This window comes from Harmonia axyridis, chromosome 2 (genome assembly GCF_914767665.1).
Source record: "Harmonia axyridis chromosome 2, icHarAxyr1.1, whole genome shotgun sequence".
Classification (NCBI taxonomy): Eukaryota; Metazoa; Arthropoda; class Insecta; order Coleoptera; family Coccinellidae; genus Harmonia; species Harmonia axyridis.
The window spans coordinates 18264109-18291098 of NC_059502.1; the positions used below are offsets into that span (position 1 = coordinate 18264109).

The following is a 26990-nucleotide window of genomic DNA, read 5'->3' on the forward strand; positions in this document are numbered from 1 at the left end:
AGATACTGCCCATTATCTTAACTAGTCATAACATTCAGTTTAAACCATTTTAAACAACTTTTTTTCGAATATATATGTGCGTCTGCAATTCTTCAAAACAGCCTCTATTCTTATCTGATACTGAAGAAATTGTGTCTTGGTTTTCGGTATGAATCGTTGATTCTAATATTTCTAAACGCAAATACGATTTCCGGAATTATTATTGAAAATAATAAAGATCATAGTTTCGCCAATAAATCGAATCAAATTATTTTACTGACTTCAAAAGGTTCTAAAATGATACTCCCGCCCTATCAAATAATCCAATCCAATCACCAAATGGTATTTTAATCGTATTTGTGGGAATAGACTTGAATATCAATAAGAATGTTCTATTGATTGAAAACGATTATTTGACTAGAACAAGAAAAAATTAGTCGAATCCATATAAGGAGAATACAGTGGTCGTTCAGATATATAGGGTTAGAACTATTTAGAGGGGCACTACAGGAATATAGAAAACCGTTAGAGATACAGTTACGTTAGATTACAAAAAAGTTGCGTTATTTAGGGATTAATGTTGGTTTTAACAAATCGAAAATATCAATAACAATAACAATATTTTATTGATTTCCCATATATACAAAGTATATATATATACATATATACAAAGTATCTCCAATGGTTTTCGAGATATCTCGAAAAAACTGATAATCGAGATTTTTTTTTTCTGTATAACAACTCATTTGTGTCTAGAGATAACTCCACGAAATTCGGTTTGTAATCATTAACCAATATAGAGATTTTAATGATGTCGTCAATTTTTTCTGTTTGCCATTGTTTTAGAGAAGCGATAGTCAATTTTCTTTCTCATGGACGCCATATTGGTTCTTATGAGGTGATAAAGAAAAAAATACGATTTCAACAATGTATCACACTCTACAAAAATATCGACTCTAGCTCCACAAATTTGAAGAGTTGTTATGTGAAATCATCAATTGACTATCGCGTCTCTGAAACAATGGAAAACAGAACTAATCTGAAGACACCATTAGTTTATCTATATTGGATAATGGCTATAAACCAAATTTTGTGAAGTTATCCATAAAAACCAATGAGTTATACAGAAAAAAAGAAAATCTCGATTTTCAGTTTTTTCGAAAAATCTCGGGAACTATTGGAGATATTTCGGATCTGTCCACACCAACAGACTCAACCCTAACTAACGCAACTTTTTTGTAATTTAAGCCACCTTGTCTTTTTAACGGTTTTCGATATCCCTGTAGTGGCCCTCTAAATAGTTCTAACCCTGTATATTGTTGTATTTTACATACAATTCGTGTTAGCATCACTGATACAGACTAATTCTATGAGTTAAAATTTCACGGAGATTTTTTCCTGGACGAATTTTTCAACATTTTCATAGTAGTTAACATCACAAGAAATTCTATTTGCAATGCAAAATCTTATCAAATTCTTTGTTTGAATTCATTATTTGCTAGCATATTATTGCAGCTCCGCTCAAGAACTATAATCAGTATTTTTGAATGATGTTTATCATTCCAGAAAAAACGAAAATAATACTTATTTCTGTTGTTATTCGGGATCACCTGTGTTGATGGCATATGTCTTCATTAGAAAAATTAGGTTTTTATTATTCTAATTGCGGACAGAAAGTACAATTTGTCTCAAAAGAAATTTTATATTACTTTAGTTCTGGGATTGCAGTTATTTCTTCAGGTGAAGATAATTTTTTCAGTATCATTGTATAAAATGAACTCGATTGAAATGACAATAAATTATGTTGAAGCTTAGTTTTGTTAAGACAAAAAAAATCATAAAGTGAAATGATTGATAATTTACTGACAGGAAATTTAATTCATGGTTTATTCAATTATATTGATGACAGACGAAACCAATGAGAGAGCTCCAAGAATTCGATATTACATTGAACCATCACAAATTTGTTGACTTGAGGAGTCTTCACTACCAAAAATAACAATAGATGATGTGAAATTCCAATTGAAACAATCTGAAAATGATATTGACTTAATAACGCTAAGAATTCTGCGCCATTTCGGGTTTAGTGGAGGTAGTCGCACTTATAGTTTCCATGGAAACTCAAAAAAAATATGCCATTATTCCGTTCACATTTATTCGATTCCATAAAAGGAGAAACAGTTTTTTTCGCGACCGTGTGACTCGTTTGTTTATAGAGAAATAAAAGTTGAACTCTGCTACTCTAATCAGAGATTCCCATATACCTTTGAAGCGGATTTTGTAACCGAAATAAGCTCGCTGAAATTCTCAACCCTATACAAGCGGCAGAATGAGAATGTATGGAAATTTCTTTCCACCCTCATACCGCAGCTAGCATCAAATGAATGCTTCACGGTTTTGTGAACTGCTCTACAGCCGTGAGTTGTGCCTTCAATGGAATTCCATTTAAACAACGCCACGTTCATAAGCACATCCCCCATCAATGGAATTCCATTCGGCTAACAAAGGGTTACCTTATGAATTTTGGTTTTTGTATTATCGCCCTCATACCGTAGACATCAACCTATTAGAATTCTGGGCTCTTAATGATAATTTTTACCTTTACGAGAAGATAGCAATCAAGTGTAAAACTGATGAAAGAAGGTTTATGAAATTAGCATATTCGATTCATAAACCAACTGTATGTAATTTGTTCAATATAGTTTGGTTGAATTTCGAATATTTTGATTTACGATGAAGCTTCAACAAATAGATTAACATCAAGAATCTGTAATTATAATTAAGTTTATAAGACGTTGAAAATTCAATTGTTTTCAAATTAAGAAATTAAATAACTAAAATCATTTCAATATACTTCATAGCCCTACACACCCTGATATCCATTGTGAAATTGTCTTCTTCTAGTCAAGGATTGATATAGGTCATTGGAAGTATCAAATCAAGTTCATATTTTTTTATGGAATTCTGACAAGAAGAACTGACAACATCGTAGAGTGAAGAGTACAACTTTAGTGAAATATTATACACTTGTAGTTCATTTTCTTTGCCTGGTTTCAGCAATTATTCTTTTTGGATTGTAGTTTGATTCCTCGATACATGTTCTTAACAAAAGTTTACTTTTCACTATTTTACTCATCCCTGTGAATAACAAAAAAAAACCGACAACTGAATTTGAACAGTTATATTCCCGAGGAATCAAGCAATAATTAAAGAATAGATATCATCAAAATCAAAATCAAAAAGACCGAAGCCCATATCTTCGTCTTCACTTTCGGATTCCTCCTTTTTCTCTTCTTTCTTTGCCTCTGGAGCAGCTGCAACAGGGTCGGCAGATGCAGCGGGAGCAGCAGCAGATGCAAACTTGCTGGGATCCTTGAGGTATTCCTTGATTGTTTCAGCTTCCTTGAATTCAACGTCCGTAGCAGCAGCAATGGCAAGTAGGTTCTTGAATCCATTGGCAAGGCTGTGTGGAGCAGAAGCCATAGTTGGATAGTTGATAGCCAAAGAGACGGAAGCAATGTTTTGAACTCCAGCCAAGAATTTCTCAATAAGATCTTCGTTTATAATTGCTAAAATCGGCGGAAGGGTTCAAAAGAAAATAAACAACAAACTTCATCGAGATTTTATCCGTTGCCCAAATTTTGCCGGTGTGTAGAAGTCCAGTGTGAAATCGAAAAACTTTAAATAAACGATACTGATAAACGTCAAAATGGAATAGTTGCAATGAAAAATTCACTTATTGAACAGAATTTGTTCCAAAAATGGTTGTTTCTTAGTAGTCCCATTCACGATGAGGAAAAAAGGCATTCAAAATAAATGAAATTCACTAGTTCGACATACAGGGTGATTCACCATAAACGGTCTATTACATGATTATGGAAAACATATCATAATTGTGTGCAATTTGCATATTGGGGTTTGAAATGATGATATTTCTCCCTGAAATATTTCCTGACGTCTAGAACTTCCGATTGAAACGGAAGCACCCTACTACTTTTTATTTCAAATGGCAACCCCAGTTCATTATTACATCATAACATAACTAATTTTTCCTAAAACTGCTATGAAAAGTAGCGCATTCTTCATAGCTCACTCAATTTCAAAACTTTGTATTGCTCATACTGTGGGAAATATTATTTCTCACGGCACTTTGTCCACACCTCGCTTGGTAGACCAATGAAATTGGGCTTTTGAGTGGTTTCTATGGAAACGCAATAAATTAGCACATACTGTCTACGAAGGCCATTTTGATTTGAATCAAGTCCATTACTTGAATTATTGAATTTGTGCAGTTATAGGAAAAATATAGAGTGCAACATGTAGAGAAAGTCCTTTTCTCGCTCGTGTGTTTGCGGCACTCGCCTTTCAGGCTCGTGCCACAAACTTCCACACAAGCGAGAAAATTTGGACTTTCCCCACTTGTTGCACAATATACTATAATGACAATTTCAGCAATATACTATAACTGTGATATAAACTGAAGGGTTCATGAGTTCTTATGGAAAAAATGGTGACGTCGAGGACTCACATTTTGTTGAATATTTCTGCAGAAACCGTTTTTTCGAGAAAACCTAAACAACTTAAATTTATCAAATTTCAAAATTTTCAAATTAAAACCTATATTTTTCAGTCAATTCTACGTATGAAAAATACTTAAAATGAAAACTTTGAGCGTTATTGAGGAAAAACATGAAATAAAGCAGAACAGCAATTCCTACCTCAGTGAAGTAGTCTGTGACTCCCAGAAAACATAGAAAAAACTAGTCGATGTTTCGATAATTAAATTTGGATTTCATGAATTGTAATAAATTATTCGTAATTGAAAATTTTATTGATTTATGGATTCTCAACAATTCCAACGAACAATTGATATCAATTCAAGAAATGTCAATTTCAGTTATACAAACATTGAATTTTAGTTTCTTTCTGAGTTTTCCGGAATCACGCACTTCTCCACTTAGTTAGAAATTGTGGTTCTTCCTTATTTCAAGTTTTTCCTCGATAGCTTTTGAAGTTTCCATTTTAGGTTTAGGGTTAGCTCAAGTAACGCCCTCTATTTATAAAAAGAATTGACTAATAGAATAAAAAATATGGGTTGTAATTTGAAAATCTTGAGATTTGATGAATTTGAGTTCTTCAAGTTCATGACCTTCTCATAAACACCCTGTACATTTTTGGTCCAAACCACAAACAGTCTCATAATACTAGGTGTTGGCAGAATCGAAAATAATAAAAAAATTTGTCTGCAGAAATATACAACAAAATGTAAGTCCTCGTCGCAATCATTGTTTTTATAAGAATCTCATTAATGCATAAACCGTTGAGTTTATACGCAAGTTAAGTCATATTGCTGAATTTGTCATTAATTAAGCTATCTGAAGATGCGATAATATACTAGGTGTGCCATTCGAAATAAGAAAGAATTAGTTTGTTTCAGGTTTAACCAGAAGTTAAAAAGGTTTGAAAATATTTCTGGCAGAAAAATCATTTTCTCAAACCCAAATATGCAAATTTTTAGCACAAATTATGATGAGTTTTCCATAAACGTCTAATAGGCCATCGCGCTGAATCTCCCTTTATAAGGTCCCTCTTAGGTAACAAATCCACTAAATTATAATATCGCTTCTTTTCATTCAAATGAACCTCTTCATAACACCTCCAGATCCAAAATTCAAATAATCCACAGAATTCGTATTCACAAACATTCATAAAATTTTCATTCGCACTGATAAAAATATGTTTATCCCGAAACGTTGTTTTTCCTCTTACGTAACAAACCCGGGCCAATATCGGCCTCTTCCTTTTATTCAAATGTTACGTCAACACGGCCCCCCCCTTCTCCCATATTCGAATTAAATTCGTGCCCTTATTATTCACAATTTCGGTTCAATTCAATCCGAGAATAAAACCAATCTTACCTCTCTTCCCGATCTGTTTTTCCACCGCTTCCATTCGACTAATCCGGGCCTCCAATAATCCACCATGTACTCTTCGGCATACTCTCTCCCCTGCCCGTTGCCGTATCTGCCCTGAGTCCTGGTTTCCGTTATTACATGCAATTTTTCCAGATCGATCTCGAGGTATTCCTTGGCCTCCCTGGAAATTATATTCCTGGGACACCAGGCACCGCCGTTTTTGTTGTTACGTAGCCTGAAACAAAGGATAAAAACATAAGTTCACTTTGAAGTCGGTAAACAACCTCGGGAGTCTCAAAAAGAGGCGCTCTGAAGGGAATGGATTAGTTTGGTGATGTTGAAAATATTCTGAAAATCCATCAATAAATGACTGAGAAATAGATTATTCAAATTTACGTATTTTAGCGCGGAACGTCTTTGGTCAGTGACGTCACGGCTCTTGCCTGAGATCGCTACACCATAAATTATGTTTAAATACTCGCGCCGTTTGTAGTTGTACAGTGTAGTTTTAACTCGAGTTTTGTTTTTATGTCACCATAATGGAAGAAGGCTTCGGACAAAGTGACAATTTGCCTAAAATAGATATATTCACAGTGATGGAGTTTTTTTCTTCAAATCCATCTTATGTCAGTGCAAAAATAAAAGGAGTTAAACTTTTCAAGTAAGTATCTACTTCTGAGTTTGCTTCATCATGGTTCAACTTATAACGATGATTTAAAAAACGTTTCATAAACAGTTTGTAGTTGAGTACTGGTTGTTGAAGTCTATCAATGGCAAAACATATTTATGTGAGGAGTAAAAAGTAAAAAGAGACAAAAGTAATTTATATGTATGTATATAGTAAGTTATTTCAGCCATCGTGTAACGAACAAAACACGACACGAACGGCACAAGTGATTGTACACCAATGAATTCGTAAGCACTTTGCGAATACCAGTCGTCTAGTGTGTGACGCCACGGCACTTACACGTACTATGAAATTTTTCTTCCAAGCGCAACTTCAAAGTCCCATAACTTTTTCATTTCTAGAGATATTTCAATGATTCTTCCACATTTTTGTTTCATTTTACTTAAATATTTAGAATTAATCCTTAACAAAAAAAATGAAAACTAGTCCATTGCGCTTCCATCTGCTTGACAGCCATTTTTCATCCAGATCTAATCCTCATTGATTACTGGCTTATTATTAGCCGGTCATAGAAATATCATCTCAGTATTTTTGCAGTTATATAAAACCCGTAAGTGTTATACGCAGTTTCCAAAATTCAATTTTCTTCATTTTATAGTTACTTTCCTAACAAGTGTGGAAAGTGATACTTTTCCGCAAGAGACTGCATTTGGTCGAGCTGTCAAATGCGGAAAAGGCACTTTCCACATGAGTTAGGAACAAGATTTTTCCTACTCGCTCAAATGAAACACTTTCACGCAGAGTTTTCGTCTGGAAACTGACTGACGTTTCAAGAATAGTATATTGTGCAACAAGTGGGGAAAGTCCAACTTTTCTCGCGAGTGTGGACGTTTGTGGCACAAGCCTGAAAGGCGAGTGCCGCAAACACACGAGCGAGAAAAGGACTTTCTCCGCATGTTGCATAATATACTTTTCCTACAACTGCACAAATTTCAATTATTCAAGTAATGGACTTGATTCAAATCAAAATGGCCTTCGTTGATAGTATGTGTTATTTTACATGGTTGCCGAAGAAATATTGTACGCAACACGCCCGAAAATGGTTTTCTTGGACTCACAGACTTCCAGGACTCGCTTACGCTCGTCCTGGAATTTTGTCTATTCGTCCAAAAAAACCCTATTTTCCGGACTTGTTACGTAAATTACTATTTTATGCGCTCAGCCGCATGGAGAAACGTTTGAATTTTATGATTGGCGCATAAAGACATGCCGAAATTTTATGATTGATGCGACTCTTTAAATCTGCGTGCGGAAAAAACTCTTGCTATTCACTTTCCGCACGCATATGCATGCGGAAAGGTTGGTTTTCGTTATTAAATGCTATTTTTCCAGATCGATCTCGAGGTATTCCTTGGTCTCCCTGGAAATTATATTCCTGGGACACCAGGCACCGCCGTTTTTGTTGTTACGTAGCCTGAAACAAAGGATAAAAACATAAGTCTACTTTGAAGTCGGTATACAACCTCCGGAGTCACCGAAAGGGATGCTCTGAAGGGTTTCATGAGTTTTGGTAAATTAAATGGGAAAATGAGACGTATAATGAAGCATGAAATGCGAGAAAGGAAACTTTGCTGGGAATTATTATATTTCGGGTAGCATGTAAATGGCAATCTGCGGCGATGTTAATTTTTTGTAGGAATCTCCACTTTATGTTTCTGAAGGAGGACAGTTGGTAAAGGATTACAGAGTTTTTTTTTTAATTCGATGCTTCCCTTATCTTTCAACTTTGAAGCGAAATGAATTAACATTTTCTTCTTCAGATTTTTTAAAAAAAGGCACTGAGTAGGATTGATAGTTAACAATTATTTGGAAATTTATTGTCAACTACTACATTAATAAGAATTCCACGAAAATACTTCAAATTATATATGTTTGTTTAAACTAAATGTTGTAAAAGAAAGACAGTTTCCTAAAGTAAAACTACCTCACCGTTGATGTTTCTTGTAACTTAGCCTGAATGAAATAGTGAAACAAATAGTCGACTTCAAAATCGGAACAAAACTTTCACTTCACAATTTCTTTCTATGGGTCTTATGATTTTCCCAGAGAATTCCGAGTATTTTTGTATATCGAACAGCATCCTTTCATATAATTTTCGTCTAAAATTCAAATCACTGGACTAACACTAAGGAACACTAAGGAAGTGGTGAATTTATAATCAAAATTCTCCTACTCTTGATATTTACAAATTTGACACATTTTATGTGAGTATTGAAAAAAAATATTCATGAAAAAAATATCGAAATTTCATTTCAAAAATTTCATTAAATTAAGAAAAACGATTATATCAAATCAGCTCGGTACGATTGCTTCATCTCCCTTTGTTAATTTCGAGATCATGCCGTGAATAAAAAGTCCTTCGAAAGATCACAAAAACAAAAAAAAAATCAACACGATGATTCACCGTTTGAAATTCCGCTGCCCCACAATAACATGCAGATTTGAAGAGGCCAATAATGGCAATTATTAGAAATATCGAGCGGTCCTCTTCACAATTCCATTCTATCGAGCTGTATGATTTTCCCAGAGAATTCCGAGTATTTTTGTATATCGAACAGCATCCTTTCATATAATTCTCGTCTAAAATTCAACTAACTTGACTGCAAAGATAGGGAAGTGGTGAATTTATATTCAAGACTATCTTACTCTTGATATTTGAAGAATTGAAATAGTTTTATGTGAATATTGAAAAAAAATATTATTTCAAAAAAAATGCCGAAATTCCATTTGAAAAATTTCGAAAATTAGAAAAAAAACAATTATATCAAATCCAATAGGTACGATCGTTTCATCTCCCTTTGTGTATTACGAGATCATACCGTGAATAAGAAGTCCTTCGAAAGATCACAAAAAAAAATTTCACCACGTTGATTCACCGTTTGAAATTCTGCCGCCACACAATAACATGCAGATTTGAAGAGGCCAATAATGTTAATTATTGGAAATATGGATCGGTCCTCTTCACAATTCCATTCTATCGAGCCGTATGATTTTCCCAGAGAATTCCGAGTATTTTTGTATATCGAACAGCATCCTTTCATATAATTCTCGTCTAAAATTCAATAGTTTTATGCGAGTATTAAAAAAAACTAATTTTGAAAAAAAAAATGCCGAAATTTCATTTGAAAATTTTCAAAAAATTAAAAAAAAATTATATCAAATCCAATTGGTACGATCGTTTCATCTCCCTTTGTGTATTACGAGATCATACCGTGAATAAAAAGTCCTTTGAAAGATCACAACAAAAAATTTCACCACGTTGATTCACCGTTTGAAATTCTGCCGCCCCACAATAACATGCAGATTTGAAGAGGCCAATAATGGCAATTATTGGAAATATGGAACGGTCCTCTCCACAATTCCATTCTATCGAGCCGTATGATTTTCCCGGAGAATTCCGAGTATTTTTGTATATCGAACAGCATCCTTTCATATAATTCTCGTCTAAAATTCAACTCACTTGACTGCTAAGATAGGGAAGTGGTGAATTTATATTCGAAACTATCTTACTCTTGATATTCAAAGAATTGACATAGTTTTATGTGAATATTGAAGAAAAATATTAAGAAAAAAATGCCGAAATTTCATTTAAAAAATTTCAAAAAATTAGAAAAAAAAACAATTATATCAAATCCAATAGGACGATCGTTTCATCTCCCTTTGTGTATTACGAGATCATACCGTGAATAAGAAGTCCTTCGAAAGATCACAAAAAAAAATTTCACCACGTTGATTCACCGTTTGAAATTCTGCCGCCCCACAATAACATGCAGATTTGAAGAGGCCAATAATGGCAATTATTGGAAATATGGAACGGTCATCTTCACAATTCCATTCTATCGAGCCGTATGATTTTCCCGGAGAATTCCGAGTATTTTTGTATATCGAACAGCATCCTTTCATATAATTCTCGTCTAAAATTCAACTCACTTGACTGCAAAGATAGGGAAGTGGTGAATTTATATTCAAAACTATTCTACTTTTGATATTTGAAAAATTGACATAGTTTTATGCTAGTATAAAAAAAAAATTTTTTAAAAAAAAATGCCGAAATTTCATTTGAAGAATTTCGTCAGATTCGAAAAAATAACGATTATATCGGATCGGATCGGTACAATCATTTCATCTCCCTTTGTGTATATCGTGATCATACCGTGAATAAGAAGTCCTTCGAAAGATCACAAAAAAAAATTTCACCACGTTGATTCACCGTTTGAAATTCTGCCGCCCCACAATAACATGCAGATTTGAAGAGGCCAATAATGGCAATTATTGGAAATATGGAACGGTCCTCTTCACAATTCCATTCTATCGAGCCGTATCATTTTCCCAGAGAATTCCGAGTATTTTTGTATATCGAACAGCATCCTTTCATATAATTCTCGTCTAAAATTCAACTCACTTGACTGCAAAGATAGGGAAGTGGTGAGTTTATATTCGAAACTATCTTACTCTTGATATTCAAAGAATTGACATAGTTTTATGTGAATATTGAAGAAAAATATTAAGGAAAAAATGCCGAAATTTCATTTAAAAAATTTCAAAAAATTAGAAAAAAAAAACAATTATATCGAATCCAATAGGTACGATCGTTTCATCTCCCTTTGTGTATTTCGAGATCATAGCGTGAATAAGAAGTCCTTCGAAAGATCACAAAAAAAAAATTTCACCACGTTGATTCACCGTTTGAAATTCCGCCGCCCCACAATAACATGCAGATTTGAAGAGGCCAATAATGGCAATTATTGGAAATATGGAGCGGTCCTCTTCACAATTCCATTCTATCGAGCCGTATGATTTTCCCGGAGAATTCCGAGTATTTTTGTATATCGAACCAGCATCCTTTCATATAATTCTCGTCTAAAATTCAACTCACTTGACTGCAAAGATAGGGAAGTGGTGAATTTAAATTCAAAACTATCTTACTCTTGCTATTTGAAGAATTGACATAGTTTTATGCGAATACTGAATAAAAATATTTAAAAAAAATGCCGAAATTTCATTTGAAAAATTTCAAAAAATTAGAAAAAAAAAACAATTATATCAAATTCAATAGGTACGATCGTTTCATCTCCCTCTGTGTATTACGAGATCATACCGTGAATAAGAAGTCCTTCGGTAGATCACAAAAAAAAATTTCACCACGTTGATTCACCGTTTGAAATTCCGCCGCCCCACAATAACATGCAGATTTGAAGAGGCCAATAATGGCAATTATTGGAAATATGGAACGGTCTTCTTCACAATTCCATTCTATCGAGCCGTATGATTTTCCCGGAGAATTCCGAGTATTTTGGTATATCGAACAGCATCCTTTCATATAATTCTCGTCTAAAATTCAACTCACTTGACTGCAAAGATAGGGAAGTGGTAAATTTATATTCAAAACTATCTTACTCTTGAAATTTAGAGAATTGAAATAGTTTTATGTGAATATTGAAAAAAAATAAGGAAAAAAAATGCCGAAATTACATTTGAAAAATTTCAAAAAATTAAGAAAAAAAAACAATTATATCAAATCCAATATTTACGATCGTTTCATCTCCCTTTGTGTATTAGGAGATCATACCGTGAATAAGAAGTCCTTCGAAAGATCACAAAAAAAATTTCACCACGTTGATTCACCGTTTGAAATTCCGCCGCCTCACAATAACATGCAGATTTGAAGAGGCCAATAATGGCAATTATTGGAAATATGGAACGGTCCTCTTCACAATTCCATTCTATCGAGCCGTATCATTTTCCCAGAGAATTCCGAGTATTTTTGTATATCGAACAGCATCCTTTCATATAATTCTCGTCTAAAATTCAACTCACTTGACTGCAAAGATAGGGAAGTGGTGAATTTATATTCATGCCATCGCTTCGCATTCAATATTCCCTGTATTGACGAAAAGAAATGCCCCGGAGCACCCTCCACGAGAGTGATGGATTAGTTTGGATACTGGAAGAATGTGGCACCCATTTGTGATGTTATACTCGTTGTGAATTATTAGTTAGGGCACTTCTGAAACGTTTTGCACCGTCGAGAAGGACGGAATGAAAATTTGGCCGATTTTCATTCAGCCGAAAAACTAATAACAATCATTTGTTTCGTTGTGTATCGAACGGCGACGTTGGAAAACAATTAATCTTCGGAATGAAGGCCCTGAAAACGATGGGTTTTCTGAAAATGATGGGGTTTTTAGTTAGAAAGATGTTTATACTAGATAGAAGTTATGGTATATTTATTTAACCAAAGGCATGACGAATCCGAGATTTCAACTGTACGTTTCCACCTTAAAAAGCCTTGAAAATAGGTCAATTGTTTTAAAGTTTCTGATTAACTTATTCGGCTGTACGTATTTATTTCTTTCGTAGTAATATTCGTTTCTGGTGTTATTTGATTTTATTTTCTTCTACTATACCAAAGGACCATTTTCACGATGACAGTAAGGGCCAGTTTCATAATCCATGCAAAAAGGCTCCCCTTGTTGAAGACCGTTTCACTAGAAAGTCGCCGTCATAAGGAGCTTGAAAGTGGCTCCGGTTTCATGAACATATTCTATGATTTTGGCCGAGTTCGTTAATAGGTAAAATTCATGGTTACATAGTTATCAACATATGACATTTTATTTACTGATTATTCAAAGAATTACCCTACCCATTGAAAAGATATAAGGAAATCATTAAAAGTTTCGTTGGAGCTGTATCATTGAATATAAAAATAAAATTTCGTTAAATTTCGATACCTCAGATTCTATCCATCAGATTCCACTTGAAGATTTTCTGATCTGATAATCCTGATGAGTCATATATATTGAGTGATACCTGCATGTTATTTGGTATTGTAACGAGCTAGCAAGCTCTACTGCCCTACGCCACTGCCTCTTTCTAGAAGGTACCGGACGCACCGAGAGCTCGATAGAAAGATCAAGACCCTTCTAGAGAGAGATGCCTGCGATATATAACCAATCGAAGCCGCAGAGGAGACCGGTGCGACGTAAACGGCGGTCAGTGCCGTACACTCAATTAGATATAAGTCATGGAAATAAATCAAAGAAGTAGTGGAAATAAATTAGTGTAATAGTTGAAATAAATCATCCGTATATAATTGTTTATAGTTGTGTATCTGAAATAAATTAGTGTCAGTAGAAAGTACCGATTTAGTTAACCGAAAAACGTAACAGTATTTACACAAGAATTTTGGTTTTACTAAATTATATTTTGGAGGAATAGTCGTCTGAAGAATAAAATATTTTCTAGAGGATGGAACCTTATTGTTCGAATCTTCGAATATATGATATAGGTTTTAATTTATCAGGAAAACAAAATTCTACACAGACATATTAACGGAACCACTAGTAGAATTTCACCCAACCAAGGTTTCCACTGTTGAATAAATATGCATTGGATAATAAATATTTATACAAATACACCGAATCATATTCCGGAATAAATCTAGTAATTGCATGCAGAGTTCACCTCAATTCTCCATTGCTTTATATTCACACCGTCTTCTGGAGTTCAGCTACATTTACCGAGAATGAAGATATTATTTTCAATTGAACAATGCTGTATATTTACAAAGTGAATGTTCCGTTCACCGTAATAAAGTGAATATGTTATGATTCTTTATTCTTCATTGTTCACGGAATTATGGAAGTTTGGTGGAATGTGAATTAAGTTTTAATTTTTTTTTAAATCTCTTATCAATTTTATCTTCTGTGGTGGAATTATTCATAATGTACTCAGGTAGTTGAAAGTAAACTTTTGTGGAATAAATACCATTTCTCAATCAATTTCATACTTCTGCTTTCTTTATAGAACGAAAGTTTTTAGTTTACACCCAAAACTGGAGTATTATTTTTGATTATAGAAATAATCAAGATGACGTGAATTGGGTGATGCACAGGTTACTCAAATTGCTTCCTAAAATATATTTTTTTTCAAATTTCAATTCTAGTAATCATTTAATTTGGGATATGAAGGCAATTGAATTTCATTTTTGTGATACCTAGCGAACAGAAATAATACAGTGTGGTCCCATAAAAACTTAAAATCTCGATTCTACGGCTTTCCAATGAAAATGTCGAAAATCCTCGGATCCGTCAATTTCTGATTCGACAGAGGACAACTCTTCTGCTCTTTGCATCCCCGTAACTGCAATCCACTACTATACTGAGTACTATACTTTGATTTTAAATAGAAATGAGGGGTGTTGCGATACCTCATTTTGAAGATCTTATCGAGTTCTATCTGAATCTGCAATTTCGCTTCAGAATTTCAATCGATAACAAAATAACGAGTAAAATAGTGGAAGAGTACTTGACTACTGAATACCAGTTTAATGTGTCAGATAAGAATAATATACTCGAGATAAATTCCACATTTCTTCTTTAACTATATTCGCTGTTATTTCATTATCAATGGATATTTTGAAACAGAATTTTCAGATCAGATAGTACTCGATACGATCTTCAGAAGTAGTTATTGCACCACCCCCATCCCTATTCAAAATCAAAGGGTTGTGCTCACCCCAGTTAGGGGGTTGAAGTTACGAGGATGAACAAAACGGAAAAGTTGTTCCCTCTCGAATTAGGGTCTTGGCGATTCTCCACATTTCCATTTCAAAATCGGAAAGTCGAGGTGTTGAGTTTTCGTTGGACCACCTTGTATATCAACAAATGAAGAGAAATAGTCCATATGAAGCGAATTGGCGGATGCGATGGTAAGTTATAATCGAAGTAATGTCATACTTGTAGAGATCGTTACAAACTAGAATATTTCATATAAAGTAACAAGAAAGAACCAAACTAAACTATTCGTCTCGAAAGTTCCATAATAACATCATTATATAAAAACTACGCAGAGAAATTCCATGACAAGCTCCTCTTTTGCATTTCACGGAGATTTTACCCTATAGTGATGACAGCGTCGCTGAAACTTCCAATGTAGGTGGCGTTGAAACTGAAAGTTTGTTACTGAAAGCTATAATCTCACTTCGTTTCCATGAACATGACTTGTTCCTGACCTTCTGATTAGTTAAACAGTCCTTTCATGAAAAGTTTCAGATTGTTCTTCCCAAATTAGTTAACAAAACAGTTAGAATACAGAGTACATTCTCTTGTAGGCGAGTTAAGTGAATGTGCCAAATGAGTTAGGGATGTTGACGTTAACGTTTGAAGGAAAATATGGTCTGGATAGTTATTGAAGAATGGAGTTCTAGAGAAAATATTCTCTGTACGTTTTTGGCAGAAACACCTCGTATGATATGAGTACTTCAATTTGATTCCATTAAAAATGATTTTGAATAAATGCGATGAAATTTTGAATCAGAATTCTGAGCAGAAGTTGCATTCAGTATTGTTTATTGAAAAAATCGATGTCTTTTCTGTACTAGTGAAACTTCTACATATAAGATGAATTTGGATCAGAAAGAATAATAAATAATAATATTTATAATATCAATTTATATCAAACTCTTTTTTATCTTCAGAAAATTGTGAGAGCGAATCGAATTCTAAATGAAAATATACAAGGTGAGTCTTTCACTTGTCCATATATTTCAACCGAAGTTTCCTGAGGTAAAAGAAATCACTTTTACCTCAGGAAACTTCGGTTGAAATATATGGACCAGTGAAAGACTCACCCTGTATATTTTTTCGATTCGACTTGGTTGAAAAAATACAGGCAGTTGAAAATCGAAGAAAAAAAATTATTTTTGGCTATATCTTGTAAATGTTTTCATCGAAGGAAATGATTTTCGGAATGAAGTTCTTCTTTGATGTTATGAATGTTCTCTGAACACAAAATTCCATCCACATCTTCCAATTTCTTTATTATGAACAATACATTTCATAAAAATAGCAGAAATTCGAAGAACCCAACTTTTAAATGTAAGTTGATCATTCATCAATGAATATTCGACCATTTTGAAAAATAAAAATATTCCTCATATTTTCTCGTATAAAACGCCGTTTTCTAGTAATTTGAACTTTTTTTCAAGGAAAAAAATTGTACGATATTGGTAATCCCAAGCTAATAATAATTTTCAAATTTCTCGTTCAATTCGTGAGAAAGATCTCTTATTCCTTACTTTCCTATAGGAGGTCGATTTTATGCAGAAAAAATTAAACATCTTTTCCATAATACCATATCAAGATCTATAATCATAGATAATTTCTTAAAGAAACGAAAAATACGCCTTAAGATGTTTTTTTTTTGCATTGAAGTGATTTTCATCTTGAAATCATCAATGTGTACAGGGTGTGCAAATTTCGATGTTTTAGCACTACAACTTTTGAACCAGAGGAGATAGACAAAATCTGATACCCCTTCTCGATCCTTTTTCTGAGAAACTTACAAGGGTAGTATTCATTTTTGGCCACCTTCTTTTGTTTTCGAGTTATAAGCGAAAATTGGAAAAATGGCGATATCGAAAAACATTTATCTCTGCTAATACTGATGATAGAGCTCTGTAATTAAAACATTACACAGGCACTTTTTTACGAAGAATCCAGAGGCGTGCTCATATTCTCAAAAAGGTTTTTAATTACGAAGCTATGACCCAAAGTTATGTTTTTTCAAATGGGAACACTAGATTTCTGTGCCATTTTTTGAAAGCTCAATTTTTCCTGATTTCAATAATATATAATATCGTATGATTTGTATCAATATAAATAATAGAAATAAAACATAAAAAAAAATTGTTAAAAACCTTTTTTTTTTTTAAGAATTTCAATATTTCTATGGTTACTACCCTTGTTAGTTTCTCAGAAAAAGAGACCGAGTAGGGGGTATCAGATTTTGTCTATCTCCTTTGGTTTAAAAGTTTTAGTGCTAAAACATCGAAATTTGTACACCCTGTACTTTTTTCCCTTCAAGAAAAATATAATTTCCCGTATGATGAATATAAAATTTTTAGTTGCATATCAATAAATATGCAATAACTACCACTTGGAATGCACCAAATTTCATTTGAATATTTCGACTGGTTTCAGAACAATGAATAAATAGTCAAAATTCATGGAAAATTCTTTCAACCTGTAGTGAACAAAAATTCTTTAGCAAATGCCATTATTTTTTCATACAGAATCACCCCCTGAAGTTTGTCGGATTTATTCACTAACACCCTGTATACAGTTCGACAAATTTGTTGTACGAGGAAAATAGTAAATCTACTTGTACAACTAAGTGTATTAAATTCTCAATAAATCGATAGACATTTCTACGTTAACTAATACCGTAACCAAGTTATGCACTATTCAACTACTGAATATTGCACAGTGCTTAAAGAATCCCTCTCCTCAACATCAAAGACAATCTGAAGATAATTCGATTTTATCCATCCATTTCAATTAACCCCAATTTTCTCATTCCCATCACATCTCCATGAAATATGGTGTGAATTTAAATTGCTATAATAAATTACTTAAGGCGGATAAATCAAATCTAAGTTGCGGGCTGAAAGATTGCCAGGGGATTTGTAAACGCTGTCAACAGGGAGTGGGAGCACAAATAGCCTGTAATTCCCTTATATTCATAAGTCGATCAATCATGCGGCTATTCTAAATAAATCTGAAATTTGTGAAGCTCTATTTCAAGTCATTGAAAACGATATCAAATTGTTAATAAAAATTTTACACAAGACATAAGACATTCTTTGAGTTCGAATGAGTTAGTTCATATCATATTCCATCAAATTGAAGTCATTTCCAATGGGCACATGTATGTTAAAATAACGTTGGAAATGGTTGTGTACCCAATCTTTCATTATTGAACAATATATATGATTTTTCACGGGCTATCCAAATATATTATCGAAAAAACTATTGAACTATTGAGGAAAACTCGTTTTTCAAAACAATAGTAATTTACGTAACAAGTCCGGAAAATAGGGTTTTTTTGGACGAATAGACGAAATTCCAGGACGAGCGTAAGCGAGTCCTGGAAGTCTGTGAGTCCAAAAAAACCATTTTCGGGCGTGTTGCGTACAATATTTTTTCGGCAACCATGTAAAATAACACTATCGCTGCTGCTTTCCATATTTTATTGCGATTGTGATAAAAAAACATGAACATTTTTGACAACTAATTTCATATGAACTGTCAGCCGTTATCTCGGTTGCTATAGATTTTATGATTCTTTTCCGGCCTAGTCCGGGAAGTACGTACTTTCCGGACTAGGCCGGGAAATGCTACTTTCTCAGAGAAGAAGCGTCCGGGAAGTGAGCACTTCCCGGACGGTTGCCGAAAAACAATTTATTTGCAAATTCGACCGTTCATCAAAATTAAATGGTTTAGAAATAATTTCTGACCAATTTTCTTTCACTTGAACTTTTGATTCCCAGTAAATGGAAAATTTGTTGAAAGCTTCTGAAACAATGGAAAAATAACGTTGCTTCATGTACAAATAACTAAGGATAGTAGCGCATATAACAACATGATATAGTTACATGATTAGATCGTCGTTACATCATCGATTTAAAACGGATATTCCATTATCACTATCAACCATTTAAGTCAAAAAAGGGTTGAGAGTCCGATTAAAAGATATATTCAACATGAACGATGATATAATGTTGAACACAAACGTGTATGTCACCGAAATAAACGACAACGAGTATAAATGACATGTTTATATCTACGTTGAATGGAAACATGATGATATAGTTATGAGAAAACGTAAAATTAACGTATTCTATGTAGGCTTGGTTAACCGATCGTCTAGAGGTATGATTCGATTACCTGGCCTTTCTTTTTTTCTCCGTGACTTTGTTGGATTTGTAATAATTAAACTCTTTTGAATTATTTACATCTATTTACAAAGCCACAATTATACAGTACAAACTCAGTATTGAGAAGATCTTAATTACTTCTTAATTACAAGTTTCTCACTACGGTACTGAATTTCGTCTTTTACTCGTTTGTTGATTACTCGAAACGTCTTGGATTATCACGTCTTCGTCGTACTTCAAGTTTTCGGTCGTCTCGTCTTTAACTTGTTCGCGACTCGTCTTAATCTCGTCCGCGAAACGTCTTTTCGTCTTACGTCTTAAGTTGACCGCCCGAACTTGACCCGTCTTCGACTTAAGTTGAACTGTGTCTCTGCCGATTGGAACTACCCTGTCTCGAATATTGACCTCCCTTCTTTTCGTCTTGGTCACACCCTTAGGGGAAAATACCATTCCCTAGTCCAATAAGAGCTTTGCCGTACCTCCCACAAAGATCTTCGCGGATTCCTGGAAATCGAATAGTCTAGAAGGACTAGAACCTGATAAACAGATGTAACACATCTGGTACAACCGTCTTGTTCTCGAACTTTCCAAACCTTAGTAAGTCTCTTAAGATTTACAACCGACATGACACATCTTCGACAATCCGAAGAATAACACATCCTTTTTACATTATGTACAATAACAATTCGTTCCCTGTAAATCAATTGAAACTGTCATGCCCTCGACACTAAAAGAAACTAATAGGTCTCCAAGCATCCGGTTGACCAGCGCAATCATTTACAGGGAACAATAATTGGATCCTACATTCTATAGAAAGGTGATTATTGAATGGTTTCAACGCAATGTTGAAATAATGTCCAATATTCACATATTAATATTATATACAAAATAACTCAATTTAGTTCAGAAAACTAACCGTTGGAAAAATACATCGAATATACAACACTTTTTATCTGCTTATATTTATTGATTAAACATCAATTGTTTCGTCAAATTACATTTTGACTACTTCAAGTGAGTATGGAACTAACCGAAACAATCAAAAATTATAAAAACGTATCTGAAATATGTTAGATTTTGAAACCAAAATGACAACGTTGATAATTCAACATGTGCCCATAGGGTTCATTTGCAAAAATTTAATTCTCGTCTTTTTGACCTCCTCTTATATTTCAAAATAGTTATTTATATTACAAGTGCAGAAGGTATTGATATTCTTCCACGAGTTCAAAATTCAAAAACGAGCCACGAAGTGGCGAGTTTTTGAATGAACGAGTGGTAGAATGAGCCTTCTGTACGAGTATTATACATTATTTTCTCTAATACATTGCATTTTTATTGAAATTAATGAAATATTTCCATAAATATCATTAAGTGATTTTTGCATTGAAAAATGTTGGTTGGCAGAACTGATTTCTTCAAGGCGAATTGATGAATTGACAGATATAGCCGTGGCGGAAAGTTCGGAGTACCAACATATGATAATCAAATATAACCATGAAAACTATGCGTTTCTGATATATTCTCGCACGATTTTGTTCTACAAGATGTGGAAGAATGAACGGAATAACCACAGAATTAGAAAAACAATGTTATAGCATTCCATCATATCGTCCGATACAATCATAGATAGATCTAAGAAAATTAATACCATTGAATCCTCCTTTATGAGTGAATTGACTATCTGAATATTCAGTAGGTTTTTGACAGAATGATTGATTAATTTCAAGAGTTAAATGTCTGAAGGGACTTGCTTATGTGAAAGACCAAATTCGAGCTAATATTGACGGTCTGCAGACACGTTCTTGATGGAATCCAATGTAATCCAACCATGTTGAGCGTCTATATTCCCCTGCCAATGTAGAATAACAGCTGTGGCTTCAACTTCCTGACCCAATTGGATTTTATAGGCTTGTGAATTCAAACAATATTCATGCGACATGCCTCATATAGGTTTAATGGTATATTGTTCTAGAGTGAAGAGTGAAAGTGTGATTTTTTGAGACGAAACTGAATGTTTGATAACGACACAATTTCAACCGAGCCCCAAAAAGTTCTTTTCAGCGAATAAAACATGCTATTTTTTCCCCAAACGGAATTCAAACCATAGATTCTATAGAAAATTTGAAAGAAAATTCTACTCAAATAGCCTAATTCAAATGGGGATTAGTTAAACTTCACTATTGAATAATAACATCATACACTGAACCAAAAGTGTATCTAAAAACTTTTGACTAAGTGTATCTAAACACTTTTGGTTCAGTGTATGATCAATGATCAATAGAGTAGTTGAACTAACCTCATTTGATTTAGGCAATTTTCCAATGATATTTCAAATCTCTAGTGAGGTAGTGACCACAGTAATATTTATAAAAATCGATTGAAAAGTGAACGCCTTGAAAAAAAAATGATCTTCGAATAGATTGAAATCTAGATTAATACAAGGTATTCTATTGCGCATTCAACAAGAAAGTTCCTTGTTTTTATGAAATCAGACATCAATTTCTTCAGAATCATTAATACAATGAGAAGTCTTCCATCATATTCATTGATTATTTTCATTGTATCAAGGAAGAACTACCATTGAATCAATGAAATGTTCATTATTACAATGTTTGGTTCATCGGTTTTACTTTGTATCAATAATGGAATAAAGTTTTTCTTTCCAATGAATATTTCATTGCAACAGCGAGCACTCGAATCTATTTCAGAATATTGATATTAATTCTGGGAAATTGCTTTCTTCAAACGGTCAATTGTTGACAATACAATTCCGAGTTAACAGTTTTGCCGTAAAGAAGAAGCTCATCGTAGAAAATTCTCTGCCAATACCACCGAACACACAGCAAAATCCGCGTTTCGACCACGACCGTTTTCGCTTGACGTTGTCGCAAGTGATCCACATCCCCAGTCACCAACCGCTTCAAAAATGGTTGATCTTGTTCAGCAGCAATTCACAGATGGAAATTCAGTCCACGAGGTTTTTTGCATCAACTCAAACATGGTACTCAAACATCGACCTTCTTTTTGAGAGCAGCCTTAAGCGAATGTTTGCAAAGGGTTTTTTATACAATCTTGGGGAATCGAAACTTTATTGATATTTTTGACAATTGACCTACCAGTGCGCATCTTTGACATCGAAATTACCGGAACGGAATCGACGAAACCAAAATTGCGCGTGATTGGCTCATAACCACTATTTACGTTTTCAGCCTGGCTTGCATTTTCGCCTTCATCTAAAAAAACTGTAGAAAATAGCGTATTTTCTTTTAGCTAGTGCTCAAACTATACTGAGTCAACGAATCACAAAACTGTCGGAAAAGTTTGTAAAGTTTGAATAATCATCTTTCTAATAATTGTTCATAAACACTATTTACATTTTCAACCGCCTGGCTTGTATTTTCGCCTTAATCGAGAAAAAACTGTGAAATATAGCGGATTTTCTCTTTGCTAGTGCTCAAACTAAACTGAGTCGACGAATCACAATACTGTCGAAAAAGTTTTTGTAGTACGAAATATCATTTTTCCAATACCTTCTAGTGGAATCCCATAGGACTTATACAACGTAAGATACAGATAACTAAAGCCATCTTTAGCTAATGAAATTCTTTTTTCTACACCAAATATAAAAAAGTCCAACTTCAATGATAGCTTCGGTCAAGATAGGAGGGACAGAACAAATATGCTAACAGTGCGTCTTTTCTATCGCAGACGGCCTGCAGAACCCATCGAATCAGCAATCTCATTAAGAAGTTACTACTGAGGTATAGAAACAGTGTTTTCACTCTCTGTTCCATGATCAAAAGCTTGTCTGCCACTCTCATTGCATATTCACAACATTAGCTCAGGGAGAACATCGTCAACCCCAAACTTACGCAACGCCGTACGACTCCTCCATTCCTATTCATATCCCCTTTGCCCTTTTCTTTCACCTTCTACACCCTGCATTACCATTAATTTGTAGGGTATTATTCATGTAGTCCGCTAATTAGATGAATTAAGGAAAGGACTCGAAATTTCCACCCAGACAACATTGCAGGGAGTGAATATGGTGAGTGCAGTGATGTGATAAATTTTCTTTACTGAAAATATCATATAATTCATGGAAAAAAATTATTATAACTTTATAGATTTTTGTGCTTTTCATTAATACAATATGAGGTTATAATTATTAATGTACCAATATTATATTTAATAGTTATCACTTATCAGTAGTATATTATGCACAATTCCAGGCAATTTCCTTTAGTGTTATTTCCTCTTATTGATTCATTTCTACTTATTATTTTTTTTGTGTTATTAATGTGTGTAAATTAATGAGGAAATTACTACCAAATTCTTCATAATTCTATAAACACAACAACAGTCGACAACAACATCCCATAGTCCATTCTCAAAGCCCTGAATGATAGTACACACTAGAAATTGATAGACGTTAACGAGTATTGTTAGAATAACAGCATATTCCCAAAAATTTGGAAAACAGGTACCATAATAAATAAGCATATAATAAATTCAGAGAGCAGAAAATTTTAACCTATCACCCTGCTTCCAGTTAAAAGGAAATTTTATGGAAAATTAATATTTTCTTTTGATCCAAACCAGGATGAATCTTATTTGGAGGTACAAAAGAAAAACTTGGCCCCGTGAACGCTTTGTTTTCTATTAGGTGTACATCTTTGCTCCCGCCGTTTTGCAATAGATGGCTATAGCGGTAAGTAGTAGTCGAAATGAATAGATCGTAGATGCCTCACAATAAGCTTAGGTATTTGTGAACATCGAAATATTAGTCAGGTTATGTCAGGTTACGAGCCAAATTCTCGTCAATTGCTGGAGGTTTCAATTTTCTGTTTCAATATGAATAATTCTCATTGAATGCTCTCAAATACCTATGGAGAGGCCGCTATTAGTGAAAGAAAGTGCCGAGAGTGGTTTCAACACTTGGAAAAAGGTGATTTTGACGTCGAAGACCAGAGACGGTTTTCGAAGATGCAGAATTGGAAGCAATACTTGATCAAGAATCTTGTCAAAAGCAACAAGAATTGGCAGGATCGATGGGAGTGACGCAACAAGCTATTTCAAAACGCCTGAGAGTCATGGGAATGATTTAGAAACAAGGAAAACGGGAGACACTCGCCGTATTCTCCTGACGTTGCTGCCTTAGACTACCACTTGTTTCGATCAATAGCACACGGCCTGGCTGACCAGCACTTCCGGTCTTATGAAGAAGTAAAAAATTGGATCGATTCGTGGATTGCTTCAGAAGATGACCAGTTTTTTCCACGCAGAAGAATTCGTACGCTGCCCGGAAGATGTGAGAAAGTATGGGCCAGCGATCGACAATAATTTGAAACATGAATGTATAACCAGTTTTTTACAATAAAGCCCCGAATTTTGAGGAAAAAACGGCGGAAGCAAAGTTGTACTCCTATCTATTATCCTGTAGATTTGAATTCTAAATTAGCATATCACTTAATGAAAACTTTAAATTAGTATACCTATGCAAAATTCAAGTGGAATATCTTGTGAAGGAAGGCACTATTAGAAAAACTTGAAAAGAAGTTCAAACTTATACATCATGGATCTGTAAAACAAAGCGTTTCATTTGTACCTCCATTTTAGAAACACCCTGTATAGTTCCTGCAAAAATCAGTCTATAATCATAAGTTAACTCGTGCTGGCAATCCTAACGAATTAACAAGAAGAACAAATCAACAGAAAGCCTTCAAATCAGTAGCACAGCTGCGGAATTCACTTCAAGAACACTCATTTGTTACAATAATGAAAAGAACATACTTTTTTCATTTCTCGATTAGGTAAATGGCGTTATAAATAACAAGCGGCACTTTTTGCCCCTGCTATAGTCAGAAAATGAAGGGCTTCGCCTTTCAACACGCATAGCCGGCACAGTTCTCGATTTGAGTCAAACGAACGAGAAAATTGGAGATTTCTGTAACAGACATAGACACTGATAAATTTGTTTTGGGAGAAGTAGTTTCGGCTCGGGCTCTCCTCGTGGCCAGACCGAAACTGTGCAATTTTCGGGGATCGATGCCGACCGGCCGAGACTTCGAATATGAAAGTTGCCAAATGGATTATCCAGATTTTATGTTTCACCAATCGAAAATAACTTTCAATAATTCCTTCTTGAATCATAACACAGGGGAACAACTGTTTTGGTGTCGAGGTTTTTTGAGCTGATTCTATATCAATTTGATGTCCTGAATTCAAATAACGTATTCATTTTTACCAAGGAGCTCTAATTTTTAAGATATACAATTTGAGAGAAATATAAGTTACATTTTTTCAACTCAAATCCGTAAGTGTAGTAAACAGAAGTAGATACCAAATTTTTATTTTAGTTATACAAAATACAATAATATGCCGTACTTACAAACAAAAAAAAACATCGAAAAAATCAATTAGTCACTCAATACTTTTTCCGTTTTTCCGCGACATTCTCGAATGTTTTTTCAAACAGTTCCTTTTAAAACTCCAACTGCCATCATTCTCATGACCCATCTTCCTTGGTAGCGGTCCTCCATAACTTCAATATCTTGGTGAAATCTTTCACCTTGTTCCTCGCTCATGTCTCCTAAATTTTCTGGAAAACGGTGTAAGTGGCTGTGTAAATAGTGTATTTTAATACTCAGATTGCACCCTAAGGATTTGAAATTATTGAGCATCTTGTTAACCATTTCAACATAGTTTGTGCTTTATGTTTGCCTAGAAAAATTCTAAAAATGCAACAAATGATGTCCAAGCTAGCTTCTCATTCAACTTGATTCATTGAATTTATGGAGGTAGGATCCTTAATTAATTGTCTTTTTGTGGGCTGTCCAATATTCCTGTTTTGAGTTTTTCTGTGCTCAACTGATTCATTTTTACCCCTATATATGCAAAAGATGACAAGTGCTTCTACAAATTGCTTCATTAAGCCCAACTTTATATTTAACTGAGGAAGTATGATTTTTTCTCTTACTTACATGAGGTAGAGGATTAAAAAGGTTAGTTCAGGTACTTGATAGGCAATGGTTCCTTTATTTATAGATTTGTCTGGTAGTTACACTCAATTACAGACTGACATTAAAACCAAAATTTTCGTTTAAAATTGAAGTCGAGGAATGATAACCCTGAAAATTAGCTGGTTTTTCATGGGGTGCTGATGCCAGCACTGCAGCCATGCAGCAGTGGCTAGGTTTTTTCTACTGCCGAATACTGTTGTCCTTTATGGTTCAATAGAGCTTATGTTCATCAAATTGATGCACAGTTTAACGTTCCTATGAGAATTAACAGTGGATTTATTAGATCTACACCTTTACTTTGGTTACCAGTGCTATCACATACACACATATACTTCGGCATCATATTCGTAGATAGGTCTGAGTCAAGAAATCTTGAAAAAAATTTGATCTTTTACCCCAACTCATTTCCAATTGTATCTTACCTCCCAGATACTAGAAGTGCCAGATTGAAGTCAAGCAAACCTTAATGTATTAATACCTTCCTTCCATCTAATGGAAGTGATAAGGAAATTTAGCGTTCGGAATGGAGTTCTTGTAATGTCTTTAACAAAAGTCTAACCGTTGATCCTTCAGAGAAAGTTCTAGGTTTTAATCTTCATAGAAAAATTTGGTGTATTTTGATTCGACTCAGGACTGGTCATGGTCGTTGCAATAGTATGCTCTTC

General features: G+C 34.1%; 1 protein-coding gene across 4 annotated transcripts in view; it reads right to left on the reverse strand.

Moving 5' to 3' along the window:
* The window catches only part of LOC123672184 (discoidin domain-containing receptor 2-like), a 354429-nt gene that overhangs the window by 114117 nt on the left and 213322 nt on the right, over positions 1-26990 (reverse strand). For all 4 annotated transcript variants that reach the window (XM_045606195.1, XM_045606192.1, XM_045606193.1 and 1 more), the window contains one exon: positions 5898-6129. In XM_045606195.1, coding sequence (XP_045462151.1) covers positions 5898-6129 — 232 coding nt within the window. The remainder of the gene's footprint in view (positions 1-5897; positions 6130-26990) is intronic.